General features: G+C 37.5%; 1 protein-coding gene across 3 annotated transcripts in view; it reads left to right on the top strand.

Moving 5' to 3' along the window:
- Positions 1-600: 600 nt before the first annotated feature.
- The window catches only part of HNRNPLL (heterogeneous nuclear ribonucleoprotein L like), a 29,891-nt gene continuing 12,910 nt past the window's right edge, over positions 601-17,581 (top strand). The window contains exons 1-7 of one of the 3 annotated variants that reach the window (XM_059660070.1): positions 602-1,119; positions 5,995-6,113; positions 9,287-9,524; positions 10,817-10,897; positions 12,089-12,190; positions 12,279-12,351; positions 16,736-16,807. In XM_059660070.1, coding sequence (XP_059516053.1) covers positions 937-1,119; positions 5,995-6,113; positions 9,287-9,524; positions 10,817-10,897; positions 12,089-12,190; positions 12,279-12,351; positions 16,736-16,807 — 868 coding nt within the window. In that variant the 5' untranslated portion in view covers positions 602-936. Of the gene's footprint in view, positions 1,120-5,994; positions 6,114-9,286; positions 9,525-10,816; positions 10,903-12,088; positions 12,191-12,278; positions 12,352-16,735; positions 16,808-17,581 lie in introns of all 3 variants that reach the window. The other 2 variants (XM_059660071.1, XM_059660072.1) reach the window with 2 other exon arrangements.

A 17,581-nucleotide genomic window follows, 5' to 3' on the forward strand; every position in this document is an offset into this window, starting at 1 on the left:
CCCGAGCACTTGCTGCATTTAGTCAATGCCCACTAAATATCTCCAATATCCAGTTAGGGGCAGGGAGCCCACCATTTCTATCAGATTCTGCACACAGCATAGGAAGAAGGCTACTTTCACAGTTCCAGGCCCTTTCCTCCCCTCTCCTCCTGTAGCTGTGGGCCGTGTGAGGCAGATCTGCAGGAAGTCTAGTGGTTTTTCCTTCTTTTTCACATGACAAATACAAGCATTTAAATGAGGGCGGTTAACACCCGCAGCCCGAACACCTTTGTTCGCCTCCCCGCCCGTGCAGCCTCAGGTTAAGCCTAACAGCGCCAACCGCCCGGTGGCTGCAACCGCTCCCAGCAGGCGCGCGGCGAGCGTTGCGCGGTCAGGACTCCCCGGCCCGGGTCGAGTTGGGAAGGAACCGGGAAGGCGAGGGCGGGCCGTGGGGGCTTTTGACGAACAGTCCGTGTAGCCAATGGGAAGCCTGGTCGGCTTTTCCACCTGCCAATAGGGAAGGAGACAAAGGTTGTGGGGGGCGCTTCCCGCGGGCTGCGGCTGGATTCCATCCTGCGCGGCGACAGCGCAGGCGGAGGCGGGGGCGGGGGCGGAGGCTGAGCCTGGGCGGCGGGCAGCGGATCCGGGGAGGAGGGAAGACCGGAAGCCACGGTCGCGTCCCATCCTTAGATTCGCTCCCTCGGGGTGGGACGGAGACGGCGGAGCGGGGTGAGGCCGAATGTTGGCTCCTTAACACAAGGGAGCGGCCGCTCGGGAGCCTCCTCCCCGGGCGCTCTCCGTAGCCACCGGCTCCTGGGCGCGCCGCCCCAGTGGACGGCCCGGCCGCGCACACCCGGCCGCAGACGCGCTGCCCGCGCGGGGACTGACCGGCGGCCCGAGGCCCGCACCACGCCGCCACCCCCGCCCGCCTGCCCGCCGGTCCCTCCGGCCGTCGCCATGTCCTCCTCCTCTTCCTCCCCCCGGGAGACGTACGAGGAGGATCGGGAGTACGAGAGCCAGGCCAAGCGCCTCAAGACCGAGGAGGGGGAGATCGACTACTCGGCCGAGGAAGGCGAGAACCGCCGGGAAGCGACGCCCCGGGGCGGGGGCGATGGCGGCGGCCGGAGCTTCTCGCAGCCGGTAACAAAGCGCGGCGCCCCGTCCGCCCGCCGTGCCTGGCGGCTCCCCGGGAAGCAGGGCCCGGTGGCGGGGACGGGCTCTGGGCCTCCTGCGCGCTGTTTCCCTTCGCCGCTGCGATGACCGAGGCGCCGGCTCGCTCCTTCGGGGGCTTTTAGGACTGGCCTTCCCCGTTTTCCGCCTCCCGATCGCGGCCCCGGCCTGGCCGCAGGCCCGGGCGCGAGGCGGCTGCCGGCCCTGAACTTGGAGAGGGTCCGGGAGGGGCGGCGGGGAGGCGTTGCTTCCGCTCGGGGAGGGGGCCTCGGTGCGCGCGGAGCTCTTTGTTAGTTGAACTCTCCCGGCTGCGGGCCGGCGGCCGGACGACCCCCTCGGTCTTTGCAGCCCCTCCGCCCGCAGCATCCGCGCGCCGGTCACGGTCGCGGGGTCGCGTGGCGTCTGCGCGCCCGGGGCCGGAGGAGAGTCCGTCCAAATGGCGAGGTCGGCTCTGGCGCTCGCACCCTCGTTCCCCTGAAGGTTTCAATCAAACATGTTGGCTCTTGGCAGGTATGGCGTGCAGGCTCGGCTCTGCCCAGTGTTATGATTATTGCCGAGTACAGTTTTTAGCTCTTCGGTTAAAAAAAAAAATGCATCGGTGGATGTTAGGACATCCCATTACTTTCAAGTAAAACAAATCTTAAAACCACCTCCCTTCTTCATTGACCGTTTGTACCTCATTAGACACACGCTCCTGGATTCTTGTTTTCTCTCATCAAACATCACTGGAGGCATAAGGAAGGTGAACACGGTTTTATCCGTAGCAAATGGTAACTCAGCTTCGGTTGGATGGAGACTTGAAGGAAATGAGCCAAGGAATGGTTTTTGCCCCCTTTTGGTGCATAAGCTATCTTAATGACTTAGATGTTCTGTAAACATTTAACACGTCTTAATGGTGATTTTATTTTTCATTGTTTCTTTTTTGTCTTTTTCCCCCTTGTTTTTGCCCTCCCCTCCCCCTTTTACTCTGTTCTGCTAGTGAGTAACAGGAAATTAAAGATTGTTCAAGTGGTTTGTTTGCTGATGAGATGAACATTTATTCCTTACTTTTTATTAGATAGATTTGCAAGATGGCAAAATGCCAAGATAAAAATGTAAATCCTAGGGTTTCCAAAGAAAGGAATATATATTATGTAGAGAATCTAGTTTGAATTTAAGATACATTAATACACTTTAATGATCTAAATTACAGTGATGATAGGCATATTATGGTGATTTACTGGGTGAATATGGGATGGGAGATGGATGAAGTCACTTCGTTAGCTTAGCTCCCACAGGAAAAGCTTAGAGACCGTGTCAGTGAGCATAGTAACTACACTGTGTGGAATAAAACATTCAAAGATGTGTGCCCTGGAGCAGTAAAATCTTCAGATAAACTGCTACAGTAAATGACTTTCAGGCCTAGTTTTGGGAAAGAAATGAAAAGCAGTAGGTATTACTATCTTTTGGCTTTATGTCTTCGTGGTAGTACAAAGTGAAAAGAGCTGTTCATAGAAGCGGCAGCCCAAGCAAGGCATGTGCCTTGGCTTTGGAACTCAGTTTGCTACCGATCACACGAGATGGTTGGATTATGATCACTGTGATCTCTTAACTCATTAAGAAATGCTTGAGCCCCTACCATGTATGTGGCAGGTGCAGTTATCAGTGATAGAATACTGGCAAGTCAGTGAAATTACATCATCAGTGCTTTCCTTTTTCCTCTGTGAAATTGAATGTAACTTTCAAAGCTCGCAGTTACAGACACAGCAACTGGGATGAACTTAAGCAAAACAAAAAGAGGTCAGGGGTAGGGAATTTATTGGCCCATATAACTGGGAAAGCCAAGTTGTGGCGCTACTTTCAGGCATGGCTGGACTCAGGGATTTAGATGATGTCATAGAGACTCGATTCTGTCTCTTTCCCTGTTTCAGCTCTCTCTTGTAACTAGCAAATCCAGAGAACATTCTCTTTTCCCCAATGCCCATGTTTGTCTCCTCCCATCAACTTTTTTTTTTAATCTCTTACTTCATTCCCACAACTAATCATTGTGCTATTTCTGAAGTTGGGGAGGCATGACTGATTGAGAATATCAATATAATAATGTGGATTGGAAGAAGTTTTTTTCTTTTTGGTGTGTTTTACCAGAAGGGGGTGGTGGTGGGGACTCCGGGTAGGCAAAACCAAAGGATTTGTAGTACATGAGGAAAAAAAAAGGTTATTTTTAAAAAGCAATTTGAATCACATGGCTTTTCTTTTTAATTTTTAGGTGATCAAATATACCTAAAAACTTTGGATAGGAAAATTAAAGCAGTTCTCATATTTTGGACCTGCTGTATTGTTTCTTTTTAAAAAAGAAAAAGACCAAGTAAAGAGATGTGATTGTTTAAGAAAAAATATAAACTCTAAGCATAGTATGAGTTAAAAAATATTTGCAGCTGCCCCTTAAAACTCGTTTGTTCTTGGTCTATATAAAGTCTTTAAAGTCAGAGAAGGGATAATCTTGAATATCTGGAAATGCTGTACTCCTTTCTTGACACTACATTGAGAAATTCTTAAGTATCCAGAGAAAGATTGCCAGAATGGAGAGGGCACTTAAAAATCACATCTTAAGCCCGTCCAGCGTGGCTCAGTGGTTAGCATCAACCTATGAACCAGGGGGTCACTGTTTGATTCCCAGTGAGGGCACATGCCCGGGTTGTGGGCTCCATCCCAGCAGGAGGCAGCTGATCAAGGATTCTCATTGATGTTTCTATCTCTCCCTCTCCTCTCCTCTCAGAAATAAAATAAAAATATATTTTTAAAAAATCACATCATAAGAGGAATGATAGAAGAAACTGGAGGGACATTTATCCTGCAGGGTAAACTTAGCGGTGTGATTTAACCATTATAAGTAATTGAAGGCTCTCATGTAGAAAAGGGAAATATAGATAAGGGTAAGAGTGCCAACATCTTACATGGTGAGGATACTGTTCTTTTTTTTTTTTTTTTTTAAGTCAAACTGAGAAAAATTAAGTAACTAGGCTAAGGTCACTGAGCCAATAAGTGTCCAAAGATTCAAAAGCTGATCTGACTCAGAAGCCATTTTGGATAGGACACTACACGGAGACAGAAATGGATGCAATATTATGAAGACTTTTTCTGAAGTATAAGGGGTTGTCTCTCCAGGTAGTGTGTTTCCTGTCATTTTAGGAGAGGCTAGAATAGATAATCACTTGGCAGTGGGTCTGTGTGTCTGGTTGGGTGATGAATTACTGAATTTGAGTTGGTCTTTCTTAATCCTATCATAGGCCGGAAGAGACAGTTGAGTGGCTCCTGACCAAATGTTGTGCATGGGGATGTTGGGAAAACAAAAAGCGTAAGGACGTTGTGCCTGGCCTTTGTGAATTTACAGTTAAATTGCTGCTGTTCTGTATGAAGAGATGTTAATGCGTCCTGTTTATTCCTCTTACATGGAAGCTTCCCATCTCTATTATTTAATAGAACTTGGTCTTCAACCTCCAGTTGTCAAAATTAGCACTTAAGATTGGTGTTACTCAAGTTTGTCCTTGATAGCTTAGAAAAGACTAAGCAATTCAAAAGCAATTTCAAGGATTGAATTAATACTTGCAAAGGACTGAAATTGTTTGTTGGCTGTACCAATCATATAGCATTGTCCCATGGTTACTTTACATATTTAAATCAGTTCTTTTTTTTTTTTTTAACTCTGACATAATATTTGATTGGCAGGGCATAAGTCTATTTTTCTAGTCTTTATAATGAAAAAAATTGGCAAGTCTTTGAAAAGAGCCATAAAGGGATTTAATTTTCTTTAAATGATTCTTAAGTTTTATAGTACTTTTAGATTAATCTGTTTGGAGGACAAAGAAACCTTTCATTTAATAGATGTTTGGGCTATCTCTGTACTATATATCCATATATATACCTGTATATATATATATATATATATGAGTGAATTGTATATGGAAATAATTTCTGAAGTGATGCAAGAGAGGTGCCCAGCGGCTACCTGTAAATATAAATCTTTGTCTTAATAAAACTTGAATAAGTAAATGAGAACTATTTTAATTTAAAAAATAACTCTCTTACATAGTCCCTTTTAAAATAAGTTTTAAGACCATATACTTACATTTTAAAACTTCCTGCTGGGCATACTAAAAGATGCAGAGTATTCCATAGAAGCCCCGAAGGCTGGTGATTCTGAGAACTCCTTGTTCAACAAAGATGGTACTTTGTATAAACTTAAGTTGTCACGTGTACTGCTGAGTAACTTCAAGTTGTAGTGGGATTAGGTAACCAATTAAAAATAAGGACAAAAGATTATATAAATCTATATTACAGAAAAAATAAAGTATATAATCTTTATATTAAAGAAAAGTTTTAAATTGGGACTTTTTGTTCATTTGGACTACTTGAGAATTTGACTTTATGGGAGTAAAATTATGAAATTATGAATATAAAATATTTTCAATCTTAGCATTCTCTGTGTTATCTGCTGAAGTTTTTTTCTGAGAGTTTCTTGAAGTTGAAGTAAGTTATTAAATAACTTAATTTTTACTTCTTATTGAGAAAGAATGTTCCCTTCTAAGAAATAAAAATATTCATGCCAGACATTTCATTGGTGATTTTACTTTTAGGTCCTTTTGCAAATGTGTGTGTGTTTTTTTTTAATTTGTCTTTATTGAAAGTATTACACAAGTCCCCCTTTTTCAAACCCTCCCATTGACCCTCTCCACCATGCTCCCTCCCCTAGGGCTTCACCGCAACTTAAAAAAAAAAATGTTTGTTTTTTAAGACAAAGTTGAATGTACTAAGAGGTATAATTTGGGTTTTTTAAGTTTTTAATTACAAATTATTTTCTCTTGCTAGGAGGCAGGTGGAAGTCATCATAAAGTTTCTGTTTCACCCGTTGTCCATGTTCGAGGACTCTGTGAATCTGTGGTGGAAGCGGACCTCGTGGAGGCTCTGGAAAAATTTGGGACAATATGGTAAGGACAATCGGGACTTCGTGCAGATTGAAAACAGTATGGGAGAGCCAGCAGCTGGGTTGCTACTGCCTTGACGTTATCACTGACTTTCTTTGGAATCTTGTTTTTAACCTTTACGGGATGTTGCATGGATGTATTTTTGTGGCCTTGATCAGATCACCTCTTATTTCCCAACTAGGTTGTATATGTAAAATTGATTATTGCTTCTTTCATCTGATTTTCAGATGAGTCCATGATTCCTTCCTTCTTAAACACTGCTTTAAACCAATGAGTTGATTACATAAATACTGATTTTTTAAAAAAAATCCTCACCCAAGGATATTTTTTCCACCAATCTTTGTCTTTTTTTAATCTTTTTTTTCCTTTCTTTTTCCCCCCACCAATCTTTTTAGAGAGAGTGGAAGGGAGGAAGGGAGGGGGAGGAGGAGAGAGAAAGCAACATTGATGTGAAAGAGACACATCAATTGGTTGCCTCCCACACGCACCCTGACAAGAGCCAGGAATGAAACCTGCAACCCAGGTTTGTGCCCTTGACCAGGAATCGAGCCCAAGACCCTTTGGTGCGAGCGTTGATGCTCTGACCACTTAGCATCATTGGCCAGGGCTTAAATACTGATTAAAATATTATTTTGGAATATTTAGGAACTGGCAACTAAAAGTGTGTAGATGAAAGGTAGGCATTATTTGCTTAGTTACATGTTGTGGTGAGTTCTTTTGCAGGTCATGAGCAGTCAGTGTTTTATCCTAGCTTGTCTTCCATAGTCACACAGCTGGTGTGTGCTTATGAATATTGACTTAAGTGAAAACATAATTAGAAAAGTGAAACTGCTACCAAAAGTAGACACTTAAAAATTCTTCCTAAATTATTTTTGGAGTATGTTTGGTTATTGCTCTCTTCTTAGCATGGATAATGTAGAGTTGATTTTTATTATTTTTTTCCTTGATGAATATGTTTGGAGTTTTGTTGTAGGCCTCAGTGACACAGACTAAGTCAAAATATATAAACAGGAGAGACATTTCAATATATTTGCTGAGATGGCTTGGTTGCTTCAATTTTATAAATATTTATATGGCGTTTTTGAGTATTGAAGGATAATACATAAATAGATAGTGAGGGAGTGATTAGAGATATCCAACAGAAAGGAATAATTGCTTCAAAGGAGTAGTAGTTTTAGGTGATAACTTCTATCATGACATCTTTTTTATTAATTTCTTTGGTGACTTCATTGAGAGGTAGATAACTTGGCAAACCTATTATCCTCAACTTACATACCTCAGAAATCACTAACACACATAATGTTTATCCTTGGAGGTACAAATTGGGAATTCACATGGGTGTAAGAAAGCCCATTTATTGAATTATTACTAAGATTACCATATCACTTCTTAGTCATATAGAGTAGATCTTGGAAGATAGTCTGTCTGGAGAGTTATGTATTGAAGCAGACTCCTTTGACCTTTTTTAGGCTTGGGTGTTGGCACCAGACTAACTCCATTCACTATAAGGACCTTCTAAGTGGTGCATTGTCCCATGGAGTTATAAAGAGATGGTTATTTCTGGTTTATTTTTCTTCTGTTCTTATATATTTAGGGCTTTTAAAGTTATTTTCTTATAGCCAAGAAATACTAAAGCTATGTGGGAAAAACATGTTGACGGGAAAATATAGATGGAAACTTTTATGTTATTTATGACCATGACCTGAATGTTGGGATTAAAGAAGTAGACCTATGTGTTTAAGTTGGTCAGTAATTTGATTACTTTTGGGTAGCCTGTTCTTTTTTATTTATTTATTTATTTTTAAATATATTTTATTGATTTTTTTACAGAGTGGAAGGAAGAGGGATAGAGAATTAGAAACATCAAAGAGAGAGAAACCTCAATCAGCTGCCTCCTGCACACCCCCTACTGGGGGTGTGCCCACAACCAAGGTATATGCCCTTGACCGGAATTGAACCTGAGACCCTTCAGTCTACAGGCCGATGCTCTATCCACTGAGCAAAACCAGTTAGGGCGCCTGTTCTTTTTTAGACTCTGTACTGTTTGGTACTTTGTCCATGGTAAAGTGTTCCATATATGGATGTTATTCAGTTAATGTGCATAGTACATTGTTCTGCCCTCAAGATTGGTAGTTATGTGGATAGAAAAGTCGTGAAATAATTGGAACAAATTAGTGTATAATTAAGAGCTTAATTGACATAAATATGAATAATAGGAGTTTCAATTGTATGAAATGATATTGAATAAGTAACTGCTATTGAAGCTGAAGGAACCTCAAATAGTCTCCAGTGAAAAGCAGGTGTTTTGCTTCAAAATGTATTTATAGAACCTTTTCCTATTTGTTTGTTTATTTTGTGATGTATAATTATAAAGATTATACAGAAACTGCTCATACTAAAAGGGTGAATCATCAAGTTCAATATTTGCTAAGTTTATACCTGAAAGTTAAATGCATAGGAAGGAAGTTTAAGAGAAACTATAACAAGATGTTAAGAATGATTATGTCAGGATAATAAAATTGCTATATTTTTTATTTGTCTTTATTTTATAGTGTATTTGTGTATTATAATCAAAAGAATATTTAAAAATATATGCTGAGTCTCTCTTTCTCCCTTCCCCACTCCCATTAAAGGAGAGGATGCTAGATAGTGATCAATTTAAAATTTTGTAACAGAACTTTTGAGATCTAATTTGTATAGTAAATCTTCTGCCTCTCCCTGTTTTCATTTAAAATTTAGTAAACATGTCTTGAGCTGTAAGTTGAAAGAACCCACTATGTCCCTTAGCCATTTTGGTTATTTTTTTCTCTCTTTGGTCTTTCAATCTTCCTCATATTAATGCTTTTTAAAGATTTAAAAAAAAATTATGTGCCAGACAGTTTAAGTGTATTCTTAAAATATGTGTGATATTCTAATAAATATCTTTTCACATTCTTTAATATTTAAAAATACTTTGGGTGAGATTTAGGGAAGAAATTTGGTCAGTTTGCCATTGTTTTTTATCTGTTCTCTGTTTTTAGTAAGATAAGTGAAAGTATAGTCAGTTATAAGTGTGTGCAGTTATTTGGAAAAATCAATAGATAGTAATTTATTAAAGGCTGCTTTTACTTGATTGAAAACAAATAATGTTAATTGAACTTACTGTATTTGGGTATTCCCTCCCAATCTCTTTCCAGCTATGTGATGATGATGCCATTTAAACGGCAGGCTCTCGTGGAATTTGAGAACATAGATAGTGCCAAAGAATGTGTGACATTTGCTGCGGATGAACCTGTGTACATTGCTGGTCAACAGGCTTTTTTCAACTATTCTACAAGCAAAAGGATCACTCGGCCAGGAAATACTGATGATCCATCAGGAGGCAACAAAGTTCTTCTATTATCAATTCAGAATCCTCTTTATCCAATTACAGTGGTATGGATTTTTAATATGCCAAACTAAATCAAAAGTGATTTGGACTTTTCCGTTAGAACGACTAACATAGTTTTCTTTACTGCCATCTAAATATTTAAAAATAGTGGTTGTCTTTAGAATTATTAAATTAATTTTGACTATTAAGCTTAATGAACAAAGAAATGGTGAGCACTGGTGCTAAAAAGGTCAGAAGCACAGTTGTCATTATTAGGTAAGAACATTAAAGCATCAGTGTTAACTGTTTCTAATAAGAAATTCTACAGACTTGGAAATGATCTGAGAATTCTCTCTCTCATTCATGCCAGCACATGTTTCACAAGCATCTACTAGGTAATGACAGACTCCCATAGTATATTGTAAGATGCATATGCCATTATTATAAGGCTTTTTGATAAGCCTGTTAAAAAACGGCCTTATTTCTTTAATTTGTACCATTTCTAGTAAGGGTATATGATATTGGGACATAAATTTAAATCGTATTTTATGCTTTAATTTTAATTAGACATTTATCTTTATAATATTTATAGGCTTAATAGACAGTGCTAATATATTTGCAGTATTTGGTGTTTTGGAAAAAAGAATATAACGTAATCTAGTACAAGTACTCTGATTTGTTTATTGTTGTATCCCTAGAACCTAATGGTAATTCTTGAAAGTTGAAGAATTATTCCTAAGAAGGTGTTTAAGTTCTCTCTTAGATGATTCAGGCATCTTGTTCAATGCCATCTAACACTGTATAAATAATCTTCCCTGTGTCTTTTCTGAATAGCCATTGTTCCTTGAAAAATGGATACTGAGCTATTCTACCACTTAATAAGTATTTATTACTGTAATTCAGTATTGTAATATGAAACATTTCTTGGTGATATTTGGAAAAAATAAGTTAATTGATTACAGTTTTGGTATTAATTGTGTATAGCCAGCATTTTAGTCACCTATTTAGAAAATAAAAATTGAGGATTCATTTAGAGATCAAATAGGTCAAGTTCAAATGTGTTTCATTGGAACTTCGCTAATGTGCGGGTATATTGTATAGGTGAGGAAGTAACTTTAGATTTATTAAAGTATAACAATTTTTAAAGTTTAATTAGTAATTAATAGAAGTGATATCTTGATAGTTTTAAAAAATTCTTTATTGTTGAAAGTATTACATATGTCCCCCTTTTCCCCCCCATTGTTGTCTCCCAGCCTGTCTCCACCCTTGTTAGTTTTTTAAGTAAAGGAAATCAGTGTATAGCTTTAATGTTTTTCCAAGTACAAAATGTGAAGAAATCTTTTCCTTTCCTTCTTAGGATGTTTTATATACTGTATGCAACCCTGTTGGAAAAGTGCAACGTATTGTTATATTCAAGAGAAATGGGATACAAGCAATGGTTGAATATCCTTTATTTATAATTTTTTTATTGATATGTGTGAATGCTGTGTAACATAGACCTTATTTTTTCCTATGTAATCATTTCTAGGCAAATGGTGTTTATTCCCTCTCAATCTCTTTTTCTTAGATTTAAAAAATGAAACTTCCACACCCATAGGGAATTTTGCTTGCTACCATGAAATAATCCAGTGCTTTGCCTTTTTAGTGGGGAAAAAATAACTGATAATATATACACTTTTACCTTTTTAAAATTTATCTTGAATGAACTTTTCTGAAGCTCTTCTTAAAATAGGTCGTTTGGAAATACCAAAATTTTAGAATCAATAGAACCTTTCTTACCTTTCTTTATTGAATCTTAGATGGTCATAGTTTATGTAAGAACTATTTTTTTTTTGTTAAATTTGTTATATGTTGAATAAAAAGAGCAAGTTGTAAAATAGTACATAAAGTACAATCCCATTTAAAAATATTTAAAAAAAACAAAAAACCCTAACGTATGCATAGAGAAAGGTTAGGGCTTTATAGCAAACTCTTTCATGGTGCTTCTGGAGAGGATTTTTTTTTTTTCCTTAACATTTTTGTGATTTGATTTTATTTTTTGGAAAGAATTACAGATTTTAAAAAATTATAGACACGTAATTTTAAAAAACAATAAAATGAAGATAGTTACATGATTATAAAACCCTGCCTTTTCAGAAATATATAAAAATTAAATGTTTGTTTTGTATTATTTTGGTTCTTTGTAATGTTAAGAGTAAAATATTGCCTGTTTCGAGATAGCGAGTTCTCTTTTGCTAGGGAATGTGACCATGCCCCTTTCCCTTCTCTCCATTTTAAAAAGTACTTCTGATAACTTAGAAGGATTTATATGTAGATAGGTAGGTTGTATTATGTTACTTTTAATATCATTGATCCTTTTTTTTAAAATTTAAAATTTATTTTTAAACTACAGTTGGCATACAATGTTATACTAGTTTCAGGTGTACAACATAGTTCTTAAACCCTTATGTACCCTGCAATGGTACCTTTGATATTAAAATTAAATTCTCCTACTAAAATTCATCTAGAAATTTTATTTGGTAAAACATTTCTAGAAGTGAAAGAGTTATTTCTAATTTTTTAAGTCCTTTTCTAGGGATTGGATAATGATTAAATATTGGACATCTTAAACCAGATTTCCTTAATAGAGCTTATGTTTGAATCAGTCCTTTGTGCCCAGAAAGCTAAAGCAGCACTCAATGGAGCAGATATATATGCTGGATGTTGCACACTAAAGATTGAATATGCAAGGGTAAATATTTTTTTCAACACTTCACCAAAGAAATATTTATGCTTTGGTATTATATATTAAATTTGAACTTTCTTTTTAATCTTAACAGCCAACTCGTCTAAATGTTATTAGGAATGACAATGACAGTTGGGACTACACTAAACCATATTTGGGAAGACGAGGTAAGTATTTTATGCATTTTAGAATGTAATTACATCTGCTGAAAAATTTTACATGAAGTTAGATTCCTTTTTCCTGAGATGAGCTAGTTCATTCAAATGAAAATGTTGGTGAATGCTTTTGTTGCAAAAGGCCATGTAATGCTGGAAAATAACCTTGAACATTAGTGCCCCCTACTGGTATGTACTGAGTTATTTATATTTAGTTCAACAAAGGAGCCCACACATACAAGCACGCCCGCAGTTCAAGGACTTGCATTTCTCCAAGCAGCTCTCTCTCTTTGGAGGAGAGGAAACTGATTCAGAATATTCCTTACAAACTTCAAACTTGCACACTGCTTCTCTATGGAAAGGACTTTCCCCCCAAGCTGGACGAGGCATTAAGAAGGATAGAGGACTCCAGCAGGCTGACTCTACACTTCATCATGCACAACATCGGCATCAGCAAAAAGCCCTCTGAAAAACTCAGACTTGCAATTCACCTTGACTGCATACTGCATGCACCATCACCCAAGTTTTTAAAGGAGGACACTTAACAGTACTTCAGACTTGCATGGGATGAACACCATGATAGACTGTGCCCATGTGTTCAAGTTGTATGTATATATTGGTCTGATTTCCCTTAAGGTTTCAGTTGTAGAATTTAAGATTTTACACTAACGGATACTAGACGTTACCTACAATGTTGTAAATATTAATGCCCATTACTGTAACTGTTTGCAGCTTAGATTCAAATTGTTAATTGGCAAATACCAGGGCCAGTTTATCTACAGGTCTTGGGAATTGATAATGCTCAACCAATCCACACAGATATTAACGATAAAAGGATTAGAAAGGTGCACACTTGCTGCACTTAAGTTTTTTCCCCTCCAGTGTGGTCATTGAATAGAATCATATAATGAAAACGTGCATGATATGTAAAAGACAATTTTCTGTGTGGTTTGATTTTTGTAAAGTGGCTGTTTATAAGTTGTTACTTTTTGTAACAATTTAAAGTTATCACTCATGTTAATTTGTGTAACTAGAAATTTTGACATTTCAAATGTAGGTGAAAGTAACATGTCTGTTCAAGGTAGAAAAATATATTTTAAACTTGATAAATCTGAATATAAGAGCAGTTCATTTGAGATACATTTTCACCTATAATCTACAAATGCTAGATTTCATGAGCATAGATTTTACTGGTAAACTTGTTCAACTAAGTGTGTGGCAATTTTGGAATATACAGACTACAATGTGGATCTTGTAAAAACAAGGGGGCTGCAATATTGGCTACATCTCAACTACAATATCAGCATTTGAACCATATGTTGGGAAAACTCACCAAGATGAGTATGTCTGTACATTTAATAAACAAGGAAAAATTTTTATGGCATCCAAAACATCTTGGGCAGTAGGGACTCTATGATAGAGTATGTACTCTTGCCCAAAGAAAAAATACAATGCAGTGGTCCTTGGACTCTAAATATTTAGGACTTTTGGATGATTGGCCCCTTTAATTCTCAATTTTCAGGAAATTATCTTGCCTTATGTATGGGGTTACAAAAAGATTTGTTTTGTAATGCAGCTTTGGCTGGACCCCCACATTTTTCACTACTCACAGAAATCCGCTTGGTACAGGCTTGGTGCAGTTGAATACAGTATTGGAAAACAAAATCTTAGTACTCAAACAGCAGAACAAGTGGTTGATGAGAAATCTCTCACTTCTGGCAAATTATAGTCAGTTCTTGAACACTTAGGGTTTGTTGTTTTACTTGGTTGAAATAGTGATTTTGGTTACATTTTTCTTAATGTCTCTTAAAACATTTATAGAGATGCTTCTTATTTTGATAGTGTTAACATCTATTCTTTTAAAAGGTCAAAAGTTTATACAAAGCCAGCTTACATTAATTTTTCATTAATTTTACATTAACTTTTCTGAATTGCAGTCAGAAAAGTTTAGAAATGTGTAAGGTAGATATTTAAATAGTGAAGTATAATTAAAGGAAGTCAAACAGAATTTTAGTTGTTTATGCTTTCAAGGGAAAAGAATTTTTGTGGTCTGGCAAGACGATAGCAGTTTTTTTTGTAGTGACTAGCTTCTATTCAAGTTGATATTGAAGTATAACTTTTCTACCAAAACAAAGCGCTTTTATAAATATAACCTCATTTTTAAAGTCCTTTCCAGCCTAAATTACATTTCAGTGTAAAGAATTCTTAGCCTGGACTCCAGAGAATCCCTTCTGAAATGTTAAGCAAAACTTGTCTATATATGTATCTTTTGGGGGAGAAGGCCCACAGCTTCCATCAGATTTCTGATGAAACCAAGAAAGGTTACAAACACTGTTTATAGACTGGTGTGTTCAGTGTATGACTCTTCTGCACACTTCTTCTATTTTTTGTGACCTTATATTAGGTAGTGAATGCTTCAAATAAAGAGAATGATTAATAATGAGGATGTTTGGCTGAAAGATAACTTGGAGATTATACCTATCCTAACTCCTTCATTTTATGAATGAAGATTGTTTCTGTGATTATACTGCAAGTTAGTGGTTAAGTGGGGATCTGATTCTCAATCCACTGCTCTTTCCTTTATAGCACACTATTAACTATCTCAATAAAATGGAGCCCTGAAAACAAGCTGATATTGGTTGAAAATTTCTAGATTAGATTTGTATTTAGTGTTGGTGGCATGCTTAAATAGAGGCACATTAGCACAATGTATTAGCAGATTGGATTGATTCAAGAGGAGTGAGACTTAAATGATGATGATTTAATGAAAAAAGGGAACTATGAATGTTTAGTCTGGAGAAGAAATGACTTTGGGGAAATGGAGTGGGAGGATCATAGCTTTGAAGCACTTGGAAGGGTTTTTGGAGACAGAATGAATCTGAGGCCCCAAATGGGATAGAATATGGATAGAGGACCAATTTCTATATAATACAAAAATTAATTTCCTGATGACTTAGGTTCCTGAAAATGTAAGGGAAAGTAGTGCGTATCTTGTTACTGGTTTGGGTAAGCAGAGGCTAGTCAGGAGTAGGGAACCTTTTCTCTGCCAAGGGCCATTTGGATATTTATAACATTCGTGGGCCATACAGAATTATCAGCGTAAAAATTAGCCTGCTATATTTGGTCAAACATTTCATTAACTCACGCCTAATGCTTTGGCAGAGGCAGACCAAATGATTTTGAGGGCCGTATGTGGCCCGAGGGCCAGATGTTCTCCACCCCTGGGCTAGATGGTCCCAATTGATTGGGATGATGTAAAGAAAATTTACACACTGAATAAAAATTGAACTAAATGACCTTAGTTCCCTATCAATGCTTGTGATAACTTGGAATAGGTAATTAAAATGATATTTCTCTAGACTGAGGTGAAAATTAAAGTATTTCTCATCTCCCATAAATCTCATTTGTTTAGTTGACTATGATGATATAAAGAGCCTCTCTCTCTTTGAATTTTCAAAGATTAGAATGACCAGACTCTTAAGATACATTTAAACAAATCTTACCGGCACAATAATTTGATCAGCAAATTTTCTAAAAGTATTGTACAATGAATTTTAAAATTTACTAACCAACCATAGGAAGTGCTATTTTAGAAACTTACTTTTTATTGACACCTCAAATTAGATTTGGGAACATTGGCATGCCTTCCCTGAAGATGTAGCTAAAATAAAAATTATACTTCAGGAGTATTGTAGTATTCTCATCCAATAATGTAGCCCCCTTGGTTAGCTTTATCTTGGCATATTTAAACGTTGGGGGGTGCTCATAGTCCTGCCTGGTGTTAAGATCTATACACAATGACCAGTCCATGCTATAATCTGGGCCAGTGATGTGCAAATTTCCAGCTCTGAAGTCTGTAGGTGTTTGTAAATATGTGTATATACATACAAAATACTCTGTGTTTACTGATTGTGAAACCATGTAATACAGGTTGTTGTTGGCTTATGCTGAACTTCTTGAAAGAAGCCCACTTTGAAAATGTGTTGCTGTTGAAGCTAATAGTATGATTCAGGTACTGTCTTTCAAAAGTACTGCACTTAAAGCTTGTTTTAAAGACATGTATTGGTAAAAACTTCTGTACAGTGTCAAACTCTAGCATTGTGTACATTCACTTTCTGCAAAGTATCCATTCTTCTTAATTTTGAAAGTGTGATTGTATTTGGCATCTGCCAAAAAGATATTTTCAAGTTAAGTGGAGTTTGTTAGATAGAAGTACTTTCTTAAACTTTTGGTGTTTGTATTTAAAATGGATATAATGGATGTTTAAAGTTAACCAGGAATGATATTTCTTTTATTATGAATTGTAATGGATGTTTTGAATGGGTTTTCCCATGTGAGAACTCTGTTAAGTACTTAGATCAAAATTGTTAAAACCATGTTTCTACTTTTGTGTCAGATAGAGGAAAGGGTCGCCAGAGACAAGCCATTTTGGGAGAACACCCTTCTTCGTTTAGACATGATGGCTATGGTAAGTTTGTCAAGGCAGAAGGAAGGTAGTACAGACGAACTGTTAGCATTTTTGCATTTCTGACGAATGGCACATTTCTTGTTTCTATGTTTCCTGCTCATTTGACTTGGTTTATATGGGATTGGTCCCTTAGAATGTATTCCCAAGGAGTTGTCCAAAATCATTTTTTTTTTTTTAAAGAAACCTGTTCTTTTTCTTTTCTTTTCTTTTTTTAATATATTTTATTGAGTTTTTACAGAGAGGAAGGGAGAGAGATAGAGAGTTAGAAACATCGATGAGAGAGGAACATCGATCAGCGGCCTCCTGCACATCTCCTACTGGGGATGTGCCCGCAACCCAGGTACATGCCCTTGACCGGAATCGAACCTGGGACCTTTCAGTCCGCAGGCCGACGCTCTATCCACTGAGCCAAACCGGTTTCGGCTTTTTTTTTTTTTTTAGAATATTGATATGTTATATAATTCTTGAGATAATTGAGAGTTACTATTTGGGGATTCGAAAGTTTTTTTTTAATTTTTAATTTTTTACCATTATACCTTGTTTTGTTTTGTCTTGGTTTTGATTAGTAATGGGCTCTGGTTTTGTTAGAGGACCAAAAAGAAGTATTATTGCTCAGTAAACTGTATTTTTATTCTAGCAATTAAGAACAAAGAGGAATTTTGAGTAAGAAAGGCAGGAAGAAGTGTATTTATTGAAAAGGAAACATGTTTCTGGTTAGATCTTTAATTATTTTAGTTTTACAGTTGGTATTTTGGCTTTAAATTAGTTTTATTT

The sequence above is a fragment of the Myotis daubentonii genome, chromosome 12, assembly GCF_963259705.1.
Source record: "Myotis daubentonii chromosome 12, mMyoDau2.1, whole genome shotgun sequence".
In the NCBI taxonomy this organism is placed as follows: domain Eukaryota; kingdom Metazoa; phylum Chordata; class Mammalia; order Chiroptera; family Vespertilionidae; genus Myotis; species Myotis daubentonii.